A 16,607-nucleotide genomic window follows, 5' to 3' on the forward strand; every position below is an offset into this window, starting at 1 on the left:
CTTGAATATCGATATAACTAGACTTTACTGTATATGTGTGTGTGTGTGTGTGTGTGTGTGTGTGTGTGTGTGTGTGTGTGTGTGTGTGTGATGTGTTGCTCTCTTCAACATATGCAAAGGTTTTAAAGCACTTCAGAAGCAAAAAATAAAATAACAGAAATGTCTCACCTAAAAAAAAAATCATAAATTTGGGCATTTGTATGTCAACGAAATAATCCTATGACTAAAACAAAAATGTGGAAAAAGTGAACCTCAATGAATACTTTCTGGATGCGATGCACTGTATTTTCTATACAGTCTAACTGAGATTTTGTCCAAGTGACTCTTCTTATTCCATCAATGACCGTTGGCTTGACACCGGATTCCGGCACCGTTCATGTGACTCCGCTTGTAGCTTCTCTCCTCCTCGCTGTCATCCTCCTCTTCATCGCTCCTGTCGTCCCCTTCCAGCTGCAGACGCGAAAACCACAAAGGTGTCAAAAATAAAAAATGAAACATAGCACCCAGCGCTAATAAACGCACCTTGTTAAAGAGACACTTGAAGAGCATTTTTGATATGAGGAGGGCCCAGTAGATATGCAGAATCTGGAGCACCAGCAGCATGATATTGAAGAAATAGTAGCCAAAGAACGCGGGGTAGCTCTCTAGCGGATAGACCCACGTGCAGTGTATCACCCTGTCAACAATTGCATGGGATTTAGATTTTCCAAATGTAAAACAGTTGATCTGAATCAATGCAGGTAGAGAGAGACGCTCCCCAACTTACGAACGAGATACGTTTCGAACGGTTGTTCGTAAGGTGAATTTGTTTGTAAGTTGCTTCAGTGTTATTTTGTATGGAATGTGTGTTGAAGGCTTAGATAAGTATGTTTAAAGGACAACCGCTGTCTCCGGACAAGTTGTGTCCATAATTTGTAAAATGGCTTCAAATGACTTCTACTGAGTGTATTTTAATAAGCCGCCGCATATAGCTATATTTTACGTTTTAAGACTCGCGCTGAACATTCAGGAAGTCTTTTTTTTGAGTTGGTGACGAGTCCTCACGGGACGTCAGAAAAGGACCGCCTCCTGACCGAAAAAAGACGCATTGTAGCGTCTTTCCATCACGTCAATATGTATTTTGCTGTACTGTTTTTTTTTGAAACCCTTGTGTTACATCCAAAAGCCGCCAGCAGAGGGAGTCCAAGCTCCATGGAAGGTGATTTGTCAGCCTGTGGAAACGGGCTGATTCATTCCTCACAGCTCGGTGGCCATTTTCTTGCCTCTTTTGGGTGAGACATTCCCCCCGCCCGTTTGCCTCAAAATGACACGGAATAAATTATTTAATCGATTGCAAACATGTATGCTTTCCTCTTCAGAACTATTTGAATCATATTCATAACTGGATGTGTAACAAGAAAGCATATTATCCGAATCTGAAGCCATTGTTTTTATTCTCCAGCAATGCAAGACGTCTTGGCGTGACGTCACGAACTGGGGGCGGGACTTTCTGAAAATGCCCAATACGCAGCTCCATTTTTTTCAGATTTTGGACACTTTAAGTCATTTTTATTGGTGTTTTGCATTTGATTAAAAATATACTGCGTGTTTTGGGTATTTTAGATGCTATAAAACGTTTTTCTGATGTCAGTTAAAAAACAAAAAAGTGACGTTGGTTGCCCTTTAAAGGACAACCAACACCATTTTTTTTGTTTCCTTTTAAATGTATTGAATTGACTTACCAAAAAGGAAAAATCACAAGTCTGGTCAGCATGAAAAGAATAGTGAAGACTACAAACATGGCATTAGCCATCTTATGCCATTTCGCATAATTGAGCACTTTGGCACCCTGCAAGAAAATAAAAAAAAACGCATTAATTTTGTATGTTTGTATACAACTAACAGATGCCCAATATTTTATAAATAAGGAATTAAGTGAGTTTCAAGGGTGCACGTTTCCACAGTAGCAATACAGCAACAAACAATTTCTTATCCTTTAGAGTGGAGTATTAATTAAATTTAATTAAATAGACAGAATAGAAGTAATCATAAATCAAGTTTTATGCTGTTGGCCGAACACAAGACCCACAATGGAAGCACAAAAAATCTGGGGTCGATCTGCGGTGAACAGACACAGCCTGTCATGTTCATGTAGGAGATCTGGTCTTGGACTAATGTATAACTTGGTAAACTCCTTCACAGGAAGAGCTCATTAGCCAGGTTAAAAAAGCTATCAGTTCATGGACATACAACCCATTAAAATGTCTATGTTCTGTTGGTTTATGAATGTTGGTGCTTGTAACATGGGCTGTCCTGGGGCATGGTATTCAAATCAGGAATACTGTTTTACTCATGTATCACTTAAAGGACAACCGACGTCTCCGGACAAGATGTGTCGATAATTTGTAAAATGGCTTCATATGACTTCTACTGAGCGTATTTTACAAAGATTCCACCGCATATAGCTATATTTTACGTTTTAAGACTCGCGCTGAATATTCCGGAAGTCTTGTTTTTGAGTTGGTGACGAGTCCTCACCCTACGTCACTGAAGGAACGCCCCTGACCGAAAAAAAAACAACACATTGTAGCAGTCCTTCCATCACGTCAATGCATTTTGCTGTACTTGTTTGGTCTGAAAACGTCGTGTTGCACTAAAAAGAGGCAGAAGAGGGCGACAAAGCTCCATGTAAGGAATTTATCAGCCTGTGGAAACGGGCTGATTAATTCCTCACACGGAGCTTGGTCGCCATTTTCTGCCTCTTTTTTGGTGATACATTTCCCCCCAATGTTGCCTCAAAATAGCACGGAATAAATTCTTTAATCGATTGCAAACGTATGCTTTCCTCTTCAGAACTATTTGAATCATATTCATAACTGGACGAGTAACAAGAAAGCATAGTCTCCAAATCTGAAGCCATTGTTTTGATTCTCCAGCAAGGCAAGACGTCTTGGGGTGACATGACGAACAAGGGGGCGTGACTTTCTGAAACTGGCCACTTCCGGGTTCATTTTTTGCAGATTTTGGACACTTTAAGGCATTTTTATTGGTGTTTTGCATTTGACTAAAAATATCAAACTGCATGTTTTGGGTATTTTAGATGCTATAAAACGTTTTTCTGATGTCAGTTAGGAAACAAAAAAGTGATGTCGGTTGTCCTTTAAATGTGCGTATACTCTCAATAAATAGCTTGGGCATCGGTCATGAATGGCTACATCACCTGCCGGCAGTAAAAGGCAATCTTCCTGTGTTTGAAATTTTGTTTACAGTGTCTGAACAAACATCTTGGACATACCACTTCCCAGCAAGCCAATATGCTCACATCTAAAAGTTGAAATAAATTTGTAAGGCGGTATTTGAAAAACAAAACACTGATGGCCACGAAGCGAATACCCGCATATCTTCTGTTGGACGAGCGAGCTCACCTCGAGCAAAATGTCGGCCGAGTCGTGGAGCGCCATCACAATGGTGCCCACGCGGATATAGTTGGAGATCCAAGAGAATGCCAATAAAGTTAGCGTAGCGATGTGATGGATCACCTGTTCTTTGAAGTCCTGCGACAACGAGAAAAATGAAGAAAAAAATTCAAAGAGTAAAATGTCATTTTTCCATTCAGAAAACCTGTGCTTGGCTGCAGTGGTCTAATCAACACAAAGCATTCATATCGGCACACTTGCCTTCCGCTTCACATCAAACGTGAGGCTGAGAAGCAATGAAAGGTAAAAACCCATTTCCAGGAAATAATACCAGTGCTGGGATTGCAGCAATGACTGCAACACACGACAGGACATTCCGCTTAATATTTCATATCTGTTCGGTTAAGTACAATGAATTTTGTCACATGTCAAAACACTTTACCTGTTGAGGGAAGCCTGCCCAAACCTCCTTCAGATTGTAAAACCAGGGTTTCTAAAATCAAGAATAATAGAAAAATAGTGGGGTGGTAGCACTAACAATAGACAAAGACAAATGCAGGAGGATAAAATAAATAAATAAATAAATAAATAAATAAATAAATAAATAATAAATACAAAAGTAAATGCATACATACAAAAGTAAATTGCATACATAAAAATAGAAAATCAACAAATAAAGATACAACCAAATAAACGAATAAATAAATAAAGATAAATAAATAAAAGCATACACAAAAATAAAGAATAAACAAATAAAGATACACATAAATGAACACATGTAAAAAAATCAACAAATAAAGCTACAAATAAATAAACAGATAGATAAATAATTAAAGAAATAGTTTAATAAATCAATAAATAAATACATACATAAATAAACAGATAGATAAATAATTAAAGAAATAGTTTAATAAATAAATACATACATAAATAAACAGATAGATAAATAATTAAAGAAATAGTTAAATAAATAAATACATAAATAAATACAAAATAAATAAAAAATAAATAAATGGATACATAAATGAATGGACACGAGTAAATACATACATACACAAATAAATAAAATAAAAATAATTAATTCATATTTTGCAAAGAAAATTGTGTGAATAAACACAAAGATACAAATAAATAAACACACAAATAAATACGTAAACCCACATAAATAAACAGACAAATAAAACTAAATAACAATACTAATAAATAAATAAACAAATAGATAAATAATTAAATAAAGAGTTAAATAATTCAAATAATTAAATAAAGAGTTAAATAAATAAATAAATAAATAAATAAATAAATAGGTAAATAAATAAATAAAATCAGAATCAGAAATCCTTTATTAACAGATGAATAAAAAAAATGAATACATAAATGGATGGACCCATACAGTAAATAAATACATAAATAAAAAGAAATAACAAACAAATAAAGATACAAGTAAATAAACACCCACACACAAATATATAATTACATAACATAATAAATAAATAAATAAATAAATAATTTTAAAAAAGGTGAAATAAATAGATAAATAATAAACAAAAAAAAGATACAAATGAATAAACAAAAACACACAAATAAAGACATAAATGCATAAAAATAAACAAAGAAAGTTACAAATAAAGAAACAGATAAATAATGAAATAAATAGTTAAATAAACAAGTGAATAAAATAAAGAAATAAATAAATAACAATTTTAAAAAGCAACCACTTACATCATGGAGGGCGACAATGCCGCCAATAAATGCAAAAAAGTAGAATACACATCTCCAGCTGTTGAAATATGAAAACAATCAAGAGATATGAAAAAAAATAGCATTTGTGGACAGTATTGTGACTGATCACACACTCACACACACCTGGCCTCACAGAATCTCTTGCGAAGACCTGGACGCTGGTGGTTCCGCCTCCTCCTGAACCATAGTTGAACTCTTCGCTCGGTCCAGCTTGTCTTTTTGCACAGAGCCCGAACGTCCGCCTGACCCATGAAAAATTCACACAATTATTTTCTTTGCAAAATATGAATTGGAATATTTTGGAAACCGTGAACACGATGTGTCTGCGATGTTGCATCGGTTTACCTGGGACGGAACGTGCGCTTTGGCACAAAAGTAGTTTTCTAAGATGGCATTTTGCTCGACAGAGCGACGTAGTCTGTCTTTAACACCACAAGCGTCAGCCAGCGGCGCAGCCACTAACCTGCATACAAAAATGCCAATGCAAATACATAAATAAGTGTATAAATGAATACATGAATACACATACTAATAATAATAATAATAATAATAATAATAATAATAATAATAATAATTTCTATTCATATTATTTCTAAGCGCCTTTCAAAACTCTCAAGGACACTTTACAGTCACAGGATTTTTTTGTGCGGGTGAGCAGTGGCAGCCATTTGCGCCAGCGTTCACGCTACCCGGAAGTAACATAGCAGCAAAGTTATGAAAGGAAGAGGAAAGGAAAGAAAGAAGTAGAAAAAGTCAGAATTCTCACTACAAAATCTAACTGACAGCTTCTCTGTCCAAACATATTTCGACATACTGTACGTTTGTATGTACCATTGTTCGTAACTGAAATGTTCGTAAGTTGGGGAGCGTCTGTAAATAAGTAATTTTGAACTTATTTTGTTGACGAAACATACCAGAGACGTACTAAAGAAACAAACAAAGCCCAAGGGATTTGGATACCGATCGCTTATGCAGTATACCGACATAATCTTTGTCTATGCTCACCTCTCAAAAAGACATCTGACAACGAGGAGGCAGAGGGCAATCGGAAGCACGCCGTAGAGGTGGGAGGCTTTGGCGTAAACGCGGCCGTCGCGGTCCTCCAGGTCCGCCCATGAGACGTTCACGGGTAGCCACAAACGCTCCCACCACAGCCACTCAGTGACCGTGTGTAACATGCTTTGGGGAGACACACAAACAAGGACGGTTCCAGACAGGCATGTATCCCCTGAAATTATTAGGGGGTCGGTGGGGTTAATTGTGCTACAGAAATTTTTTTACAGGTATAACTGTCAAATTCACTCACTTAGATGGGGACAAACACGATGTCACAGGTGTCTAAGTCAAGGCCCAGGGCCAAATCTGGCCTGCCACATCATTTTATTCGGCCCGTATATCCCTAATGGACATTAAAGGACAACTGAAACCTCCGGACAAGTTGTGTCCATAATTTGTAAAATCATTTCAAATGACTTCTACTAAGCGTATTTTACAAAGATTCCACTGCATATAGCTATATTTTACGTTTTAAGACTCGTGCTGAATATTCAGGAAGTCTTGTTTTCGAGTTGATGACGATGCTTAACGTGACGTCACATCAGGAACGCCCCTGACCGAGAAAACGACACACAATGCATTTTGGGTACTTTGTTTGGTCTAAAAACTTCGTGTTGATGGCGAAATTAGAAGGAAAACAGAAATAATGCGATGGTGAATCATGTGTTGCACCAACACTACTATTTGATACTAGTTGACACAAATTCCCAGCAGACATATCAGCCTATTTCCAACGGAGCTTGTGCGCCATCTTGTGCATTTTCTGGGACGCTACATTGGAGTTCTGAAGGCTCGAATTGATACGGAAGGACTTCTTTAATCGATTGCAAACATTTATGCTTTCCTCTTCAGAACTATTTGAATCATATTCATAACTGGATGAGTAACAAGAAAGCATCTTCTCCGAATCTGAAGCCGTTGTTTTGACTCTAGGGCAAGGCAAGACGTCCTGACGTGACGTCACGAAGGGGGCGGGACCTTCTGAAACTCTGCATCTCCAAGGTCATTTTTAAGTACAGTAAAGTCTCGTTATATCGATATTCAAGGGAGTCCGAAAAAATATCGATATAACCGGGACTATCGATATATCCGATCCTGTTTGCATGTAATTTTCTCCGTGCGTGCATAGAAATAGTATCGATATAACCGGGACTATCGATATATCCAATATCGATATAACAAGACTTTACTGTAGTTTTGGGACACTTTAACTCATTTTTATTGGTGTTTTCCATTTGACTAAAATATCAGCCTGCATGTTTTGGGTATTTTAGATGCTATAAAAGTTTTTCTGATGTCAGTTAGGAAACAAAAAAATGGTGTCGGTTGTCCTTTAATTATTATACATATTTGTCCTAAAAACACAGAAAGTCCACACAAGAATTCAACGGTGGGACCTATCAAGCATGACCCAGAGCACTCCTGTATTCCATGATCCTGGATTGATTTTATTTTACAGGATTTATTAACCGCCTACATTCCAATCCCATTTTTTGTAGTATTTCCTCCAAAATAATTCGGGTTTAATGGGTTGACAGTACACCCACAGTAAAGGAAACGGACGATTTCAAGACCGTAGATAGCAAAGGGCAAAAATGATAAACAAAAAGTGGTTACGAGTAATTCATAAATGGAAAGATTACAAAAGTAGTAAAGTCCTCTTGTCTCTAGCGGACTCTGCCCAGACGTATAGATAAAACACGGGGACAGTTTGGACGAATATTTGCCATGTCGCTGATTAAAACCCTCGAAACATGTTGTCGCTATACGAGAAGCCGTTGAGTCAGTTTGTCAGCATGGCCATGCAGTCATTTGAATAGCTGCGGGCAATGTTTTTCAAGGCGAGTTCGAACAGGGGGAAGGGAAGAACATTCGAGGTGTGTGTGTGTGTACTTTTGTTAGCCGCTATAGCATACAAAGTGTAATTGAAAAAAACAAACAAACAAACAAACAAACAAAAGACAAAAAATTCAGTGAAACGGAAACACATGGAAAATCCTCAGGCCAAAGCCCAAACTCACCTTGTGGCTTTTCAAGGCAGCTGTAGTATAAGCGGTGTGTCAAAGTCATTTAGTCCGTTTACGCACACCCTGTTAGATCCTCTCTGTCTGTCTCTATGAAGACACCTTCACGCAAAACCAATATTTACTCGTGTCACGATCACTCCCTACATTAGTTTGTCGTAAGCGAGAGACACAGTGAGAGCGAGTGAGAGAGAGACACAGAGAAAGAGAGAGGACAGGGGGGAGAGGGAGAGAGAGAAGAGAGAGAGAGAAGAGAGAGAGAGAGAGAGAGAGAGAGAGAGAGAGAGAGAGAGAGAGAGAGAGAGAGATAGGGTGGGAGAGAGGGGGAGGTGGAGAGGAAGAGAGAGTGAGGGAGTGAGAGAGAGAGGGAGAGAAAGAGAGAGAAAGTGAAAGAGAGAGGGGGAGGGAGAGAAAGAGAGAGGGGGAGGAGGAAGAGAGTCAGTCAGTAAGAGAGAGAGACAGAGAAACAGAGAGAGAGAGAGAGAGAGAGAGACAGAGCGTGAAAGAGAGAGAGAAAGAGGGGGAGGGAGGAAGGGGGTGAGACAGAGGGAGGAAGAGGGAGGAAGAGGGAGAGACAGGGAAATAGAGCGAGAGACAGAGAGAGCGTGGGAGAGAGAGAGAAATGGAGAGAAAAAGAGAGACAAAGAGAAACAAAAAGAGAGAGAGAGAGATAAAGAAAGAGAAAGAGACAGAGAGAAAGAGACAGTGAGGTAATGGCTCACCTGAATGTAAAACTTGTTCCAGTGCCCGCCCTCTTTGCCTGACGATTACACTCCTCGGATTTACTACAAATAATGTAATACGTTTTAAAAAACAGCTTTTAATTTCAATTCGTCATCCAAGCAAGGTTCTTTTTCTGCCCTCTCACCTGTCGGAATTCCCTCTGGTATGCTGGGAGCCCCCCTTGACAAAGGACCCATTCGGTCGAATAGAAGGAGGAGTCAATGAGAGGCTTTTTGAAGGAGGAACAAGGAACCTTCCCATTAGGAGAGTCACTTCACTGTACAAAGGAAGAGGCGAGCCGGCCTGGTTAGTATCAAAGTTCACGTGCAATTCAAGTGATTGGCAAGGTGAAATAACAAAGGAGAGAATTGAGGGAAATTTACCTGGTTAACACGTCACGCGCACGCTGGAACATTGTCAAGATAAAAAAAAAACATACACTCACGGGCAGTGTTTGCGTGTGTGTATGCGCGTGTATGTTTGTGCGTGCGTGCGTGCGTGCGTGACCGTGTGATGGATAGGTGGAGGGATAGATGATGGATTTTTAGATAGAGAGAGAGATATAGAGCGAGATAGAGAGTGAGCGAGATACAGCGAGATAGATATATAGAGCGAGATAGAGAGAGATAGAGATAGAGATATAGAGCGAGATAGAGAGAGGGCGAGAGAGATATATAGGAATACATAGAGAGATATAGAGATACGTCGAGAGAGTGATAGATAGAAAGGTAGATAGGTAGTGGATAGATAGATAGATAGATAGATAGATAGATAGATAGATAGATAGATAGATAGATAGATAGATAGATAGATAGATAGATAGATAGATAGATAGATAGATAGATAGATAGATAGATAGAGAGAGAGAGACAGAGAGAGAGAGAGAGAGAGAGAGAGAGAGAGAGAGAGAGATATTTTTTGGATTTTTATATTTCTATATTTTTTTTGGATTATTATTTATATTTGTTTTTTAATTTTTTTTTTATTTATTTATTATTTTATTATTATATTTTATTAATTATTATTTATCTATTATTGTCTTTGTGTTGTCATATTACTTGTTATTTAGTTTTTTTTTCCTTCAAGATGGCACCACAAGAGTGGCTGCCTTTCCAGCAGCTCCTGGATTTTGTTTTTCTACTTCTTTCTTTCCTTTCCCACCACCACCACCACATAAAGAATCAAAAATGACTTCCTAGCAGATTTCACAAGGAAAAAAAAACAGACATAAAAAGATGTTGTTCTTTTATTATATCTTATTTTGTATATCAAAACAAACCTCTAAAAATAAACATGATATTTTCTAAGAGCGTAACTGTGGATTCTATCGATCCCACGCACATCGGTGACGAGACACAATCGGGGGGGGGGGGGGGGGGGGGGGCCACTAGTTCAGCTGCGTCTGTGGGATAAAAACCAACAAGAAATAAAAATAAAAAAATGAAGAAAAGCTTTTTAAGTTCCCGTGTTGAGTGGCAAGGAGTGTTTTGGAGCATCACGGTGGCTGTCTTTGAATTGTCTTGCTGTTGTATAAACATGTTGGAAAGAATAATAGGGCCAAGTGGGGTATTATTTCGGAATAAGGGGGTGGGTGAGGCTCCAGGCACAGGCAAGATAATCATCTCGATCACAGGTGTCAAAGTCAAGGCCCGCGGGCCAAATCCGGCCCGCCACATCATTTTTTTCAGCCCGCGAAAGCAAATCAAACTTGTTAAATTCCACGATGATTGCTAAAATCTGAGCCAAAATTTCATATTTTTGGATGTCAACCACAATAAAAGTCATTATTCTTGACTTCAGATTTGAAAACGAGTTATTCATTAATTTGCTGTGTGCTCTATATGTAATATTTGAAGGGATTTAAACATTCTAATGGGTTCCCCAAATTCATAACGGCCCTCGAGAGGAAACCATAACTACAATGTGGCCCCGCGGCAAAAAAATGACTTTGACACCCCTGATCTAGATTGTCCAGGGGGCGACAATCATTCTCCACATCTCTTTTTGACACCCTCAACCTCCTCTCATACTGGCGTGTTGCGTTTCAGTTCACTGGGGGAAGGGGGCACTCCGTCTCCCACTTTGGTGAAGCTGGTCGAATGGCTCGTCTTGGTCATGGGCTCCTCGGAGCCGGGGGCTTTTTGTCTGGAGGGCAGGGTGAAGCACCGGGCTTTGCCCCTAGAGCGAGGCTGCTGAGGCGGGGGGCCTTGGAGGGAGAAGAGTTTGCCGGAGCTGGTGGGCTGCTGCGGGGACTCGGTCTCGGGAAGTTTGTAGGGGGTCAGGGGGATGAGAGGTGCCTGCTGATTAAACTTGGAGAGGCTGCTGGAGTGGCTCGGTCGCGGCAGGCTGTAATAGGTCTCCGTCTTTCGGTGGCGGGAAGGCAGGGTGGAGCAGCGGGCCTTGGCGCCGCCGTCCGGTTCTCGGCGCGGAGGAGCGATCGGCGCAAAGAGGATGGCGTCCTTGTGAGAGGGCGCTGTTTCTACCGTGGAGCTGCTCAGTGACTGACGAGAAGCTCTTTTGGATGGAATTTCCTGATGGGCGCTTGACTGCGGAATCTCTGTGTCTTTGATTGATGAGGCGTCTTCATCTGCGTGAGAATGTAAAAAAAATATATGAAACCACTCCCTTATTTAAAGGACAACTGACACCATTTTTTGTTGTTTCCTCACTGACATCAGAAAAACGTTTTATAGCATCTAAAATACCCAAAACACGCAGTATGATATTTTTATTCAAATGCAAAACACCAACAAAGATGAGTTAAAGTGTCTCAAAACTACTTCAAAATGAGCTCGGAAATGGCGAGTTTCAGGAGGTCCCGCCCCTTCTTCGTGACGTCACGCCAGGACGTCTTGCCTTGCTCGAGAATCAAAACAATGGCTTCAGATTCGGAGAAGATGCTTTCTTGTTACTCATCCAGTTCTGAATATGATTCAAATAGTTCTGAAGAGGAAAGCATACATGTTTGCAATCGATTAAAGAAGTCCTTCCGGATCATTTTGAGGCTTCTGGACTCCAATGTAGCGTCCCGGATAATGCACAAGATGGCGCCCAAGCTCCGTTGGAAATGGGCTGATTTGTCCGCTAGGAATTTGTGTCAACTAGTATCAAATCGTAGTCTTGGTGCAACACACAACGATTTACCATCACGTTATTTATGTTTTTTCCTTCTAATTTCGCCATCAACACGGATCGACACGAAGTTTTCAGACCAAACAAAGTACCGCAAAATGCATTGTGTGTCGCTTTCTCGGTCAGGGGCGTTCCTTCAGTGACGTCACGTCAGGCATCGTCATCAACTCGAAAACAAGACTTCCTGAATATTCAGCGCAAGCCTTAAAACGAAACGAAACGAAAAATATAGCTTTATGCGGTGGAATCTTTGTAAAATACGCTCGGTAGAAGTCATTTGAAGTGATTTTACAAATTATGGACACAACTTGTCCAGAGGCGTCGGTTGTCCTTTAAGGTTTAACAGCCTCACTCTCTCTCTGTCTGTAACCCCCACGCCCTCACTGCTGTGTTCTTGACCAATCACGTGGCTTTAACCGAAGACTGGGGGCGGGGAATAGAGGACTAAAAACAGCCGGCTGCCATTTTGTTGTTAGGAGAACGGGCTCGTTCGCGAACGACACATCATTCATTGTGGCGCTCCGTGTGTATCCCGAAAAAAGGTTTGTATGCCAAGGTAAACATTTCATAAATGTAACGTTCGTAAACCAAAAACTTCGTAAGCCAAGGGATTCATAAACCGAGATATCACTGTAATAATAATAATAATAATAATAATAATAATAATAATAATAATAATAATAATAATAATAATAATAATAATAATACATTTCATTTGTAAGTGTAAGTGAGCTGTTCACCTTAATGGATAAAAGCCGTTTTCACTTACCTGTCAGGCCGAGCTGGATGAAGAGGGCGTCCAGATCCACAAGTGAATTGTCTTCCTCATTTTCCTCCGTTTTTTCCTTTTCTTCCCCTGGAGGTGTGCTCTTTTTTGCATCTTCAATGACTTGATGAACTTCAGTGCTTAGCTTTATTTCCTCCTCCTCCTCACTCTCTGACTTCTCTGCTAGCTTTTTCCCCTCGCTTTCTTCTTCGAGTCCTCGTTCCTCATCTCCAGTCCCTGCGACATCCTCCAATGACTTCCCGCCATCTGAGTCACTTTCGCTCGTCCGACCGGGCTCCTCTTGAACGCCGTCAACCTCCACCTCCAGCACCTCCTCCTCAACCTCCTTATCTACCTGGCACTCCTCCGATGGCACCTCCACCACAATGTCTATGTTGGCGGGAAAGGGGAAGACGGAGCGTTTGGTGGAGAGCGCCTTGGCGTGGGCTTCCTGGTCCTGATTAAGCAGAAACTCCATCAGCATCAGGTTCTCCTTCTTCAACTGCTCCCGAAGTGAACGTGGCACATCGGGGATCAACCAGGCCACCAGCATGCTCAGGAACATGGCGAGGTTCTGAAAGGAATCAAACGCCGTCATCTGACAGCATTGACAGTCCATCTATCTATCAAAAAAAAAAAATCCATAAACTTTACCTGGAAGAATATAACAAAGACCAGTTTTGCAGCCAGAACAGACCAATATTGTTTCGAGAAGGTGTAAGCATCAGGGGCCCAAGGTGGATCCCGGTAGTCCTTATATCTTAATAAATAAAGTGAGATTTAGCATGGGATCAAGTCGGGATTGTGACATGGTGGACACATTAATCTTCCGATTGGGGTTCGATCCACTGAGCTCGTGGATTAAAAAGGAAGGAACAATAAGGTGAAGGTTTAAAAGAATCCTGGTCACCTGCACATGGATACCGTTGTGTTGGGCGCGGTACCCGGCGGGAAGTTGGTGACGTTGAAATAGGACAAAGAGTGCTCCGTGTAGCCGCTCATGGTGCCGTTGCCGCTGTAAATGTACTGGTACACCATGCGAGGCACAAACTCCGATGTGAAGGAGATCACGAACGCCTATGGAGACACACCACAGATAATAAACATTCATCAATGGTATCTCTCAGGCCTTTTACTTCTCATCCAAGAGGCTTCGTCAGCGAACAAAAATTTTGCTGGTAGGTCTGGCCCTATATATATATCTATATATATATCCCTACTGTCCAGAGTTGGCAGTGCCAAACCTCTGCTATGATCGGTCCCTGCTCTAAGGTTGGGGGGAGCAGGGGACTATTCCCTGAGGCTACACTGATTACTTCTATTGTCCTGACTGATTATGGTCGATGACTGGCCTGATTGCCCCATTTGCGCTGATATCACCTCATCAGCATAACTAAGTCTACGTGGTAACGATCTAAGAAGTGTGTTGTAAGCACGATCCAAATTGAACCTCACACCCCCATTGCGATTTAGTGAAATGTTTTGCTGTTTTATAAAAATAGCTTATTTTACTCTCCTTTCAAACCATCTATTTTCTTTCGCTAAGATTTTAACCACATTGTCGTCAAATGAGTGGTTGCTAGCTTTTAGGTGGGTTAGTATGTTTAGTTATGCTGATAGGGATATACAGTGAGACCTCAACTTATGAACTTAATTCGTTCCCAGACAGAGTGTGTAAGGCGAAAAGTGTATATCTCAAAAATAAATTTCCCATAGGAAACCATTAAAATGGGAATAATCCGTTCCCGAGTTACCATAAAATATACTCTTCAACTAAATACGCCTTAAAACTACACACAACATACCTTATTCTATGTATAATAAATGTGCAATTGTATTATAATGAAAGAAATACACTGCATTGTATCATAAAGTCACTTTATTTATATTTGTGATGGTCATTTATGGCTTGATGGAATGGCGTTGGAGGTCGAAGGCCAAAGGGAATTGCTGTTTGGAAAGAGAGGCGCGTTACATGACGACTGTAATTAAAGAAATAAACTGTGCTGTAAAATAAAGTTTTATTTACCTTTTTGATGGTCGTTGATGGCTTATGGAAGGAAAGTCATCTTCCATAAGGACTGTTGGTAACTTAACCTCTGGTGCTGTTCGGTCGTGTGCTTCCACCGAAGATCACTCCGCCAGCCGTGGTGGGTGTGTATTATGAAAATAGTGCTTATTATAAGGTTTAATTTTCATAAATTTGACGTTTGTAAGACAAAAAGTTTGTAAGTTGAGGTGTTTGTAAGTTGAGGTCTCACTGTACTGTATATATCGGGCCAGAGCTACCAGAAATGTTTTAGTTCGCTGACGAAGCCTCTTGGATGAGAAGCAAAACGTCCCACACCTTCAAAGAAGTACGGGTGAGGGCTGAAGAAACCTTTTCATCGATGGACCACTCCTGTAGGACTGAGAGCTTACACAGAGGCATCTCACAGATATTTTTTATGCTACGTATTAGTATATGATAAAAATGATCTTTGAAAAAAAATTCAACCAGCCGACAAATGAAATGACTTGCAAATATTCAAACCAGAAGGTGTTAAGCAACACGTAAGCAAATACAGTAATCCCTCATTTATCACTGTTAATGGGGACCAGAACCACCCGCGATATGTGAAAATCGGCAAAGTGGGGACGCACCCACCAATCAAGCTACAACTATTTATAAAAGTTCTGAGTCAATCGACATTTTTTTCTTTAAAGTGTTTTTTCCTCAAAAAAAATCAGTGATGCAGTCTTTGTATTGTCATATTATTTGTTATTTAGGTTTGGTTTTTTTAACTTCAAGATGGCGTCGCGACAGTGGCTGCCTTTACAGCAGTTCCTGTATTTTGTTTTGCGACTTCTTTCTTTCCTTCCATCTTCCTTTTATAAATTTGCTGCTGTGAAATGTAATTTTCTCCAGTGTGAGATTAATAAAGGTAAATCCAATCCAATCCAAACCGCGATAAATGAACCGCAAAGTAGCGGGGGATCACTGTATTGACTATACCTAGACACCACCGTGTCCAAGGAAATCCAACCAATCGCCGATAGAAGACATGACCAGGTGTCAGTCAATTGTTTCACACTTCGAAGCACACTCATCACTGGGTTTGCAAAAAAAAAAACCCATGTTGTTAAATTTAAGATTTTAGGGTTCTTTTCTGGAGGGCCAAGGTGACACGTCAACGTATAATTCAACATGCATAGAAAAAAAGCACACACCCAGACTTACATTTGTAATGACAGAAAACTTGCTGATTCCACAGAGAATGTTGTACCATATTCCTGGAAGTTGCATGCACAAGAAAGAAAAGAAAAGGAGAAACAAAGTGGCGGGGAGTAGGAAGATAGTTTATGTGTGTGTGAAGAAAATACAGACGGAGACAAAAACGGAGGGACCGTAGAGGTGAAAAAAGTGATTAAAAGTTCCTGGAAAGTTCGAGTGGCAGCCACGCCGATGTGTACGTATGTGCGCATGCGTGTTCAGGGATGCATCTGGGAAATGTAAAAAACGGATAGGGCCCAATTTAACTCCATTGGCGAAGTATACAAAACTGATTGAAATAAACCAAAATACATTCATTGGAGCATATTTCTTACAGAAGAGGATAAGGGCCACTGAAGAAAAAAATAAGGTTGGCAAGATTCTCATATTATTCTCAGAATTATGACGTTAAAGTCAGAAGTGACTTTATTCTCAGAATTATGACTTTAAAGTGAGAATTCTGAGATTAAAGCCAGTATTATGACTTTGTATAGTTATAACTATAGCTCTAAAAATAT

The 16,607-nt window shown here is 40.1% G+C and overlaps 2 protein-coding genes across 8 annotated transcripts in view; both read right to left on the minus strand.

Annotated features, from left to right (window-relative positions):
• Positions 1-263: 263 nt before the first annotated feature.
• On the minus strand, positions 264-9,142 carry cers3b (ceramide synthase 3b). Of its 2 annotated transcripts, XM_088996977.1 has the most exons (12): positions 9,084-9,142; positions 8,938-9,000; positions 8,213-8,317; positions 6,141-6,314; positions 5,481-5,598; positions 5,259-5,377; positions 5,115-5,172; positions 3,838-3,888; positions 3,657-3,749; positions 3,405-3,533; positions 1,722-1,828; positions 264-676 (listed from the first exon to the last, which is right to left on the minus strand). In XM_088996977.1, the coding sequence occupies exons 4-12, from the start codon at positions 6,311-6,313 to the stop codon at positions 337-339; spliced, it is 1,188 nt and encodes a 395-aa protein (XP_088853103.1). In that variant the 5' UTR covers position 6,314; positions 8,213-8,317; positions 8,938-9,000; positions 9,084-9,142; the 3' UTR covers positions 264-336. The 2 variants fall into 2 exon arrangements, with proteins under 2 accessions (XP_088853103.1, XP_088853104.1); XM_088996978.1 differs by lacking the exons at positions 8,938-9,000; positions 9,084-9,142 and having other exon boundaries at positions 264-450; positions 523-676; positions 8,213-8,437.
• Positions 9,143-10,317: 1,175 nt separating this feature from the next.
• ano2a (anoctamin 2a) overlaps positions 10,318-16,607 on the minus strand; it is a 34,437-nt gene continuing 28,147 nt past the window's right edge. For all 6 annotated transcript variants that reach the window (XM_088995992.1, XM_088995994.1, XM_088995997.1 and 3 more), the window contains 5 exons: positions 16,057-16,109; positions 13,747-13,913; positions 13,491-13,596; positions 12,840-13,410; positions 10,318-11,525 (listed from right to left, as the gene is read on the minus strand). In XM_088995992.1, coding sequence (XP_088852118.1) covers positions 10,963-11,525; positions 12,840-13,410; positions 13,491-13,596; positions 13,747-13,913; positions 16,057-16,109 — 1,460 coding nt within the window. In that variant the 3' untranslated portion in view covers positions 10,318-10,962. The remainder of the gene's footprint in view (positions 11,526-12,839; positions 13,411-13,490; positions 13,597-13,746; positions 13,914-16,056; positions 16,110-16,607) is intronic.

Source organism: Hippocampus bargibanti, linkage group LG05 (assembly GCF_051943395.1).
Source record: "Hippocampus bargibanti isolate YZ-2025 linkage group LG05, ASM5194339v1, whole genome shotgun sequence".
Lineage (NCBI taxonomy): Eukaryota > Metazoa > Chordata > Actinopteri > Syngnathiformes > Syngnathidae > Hippocampus > Hippocampus bargibanti.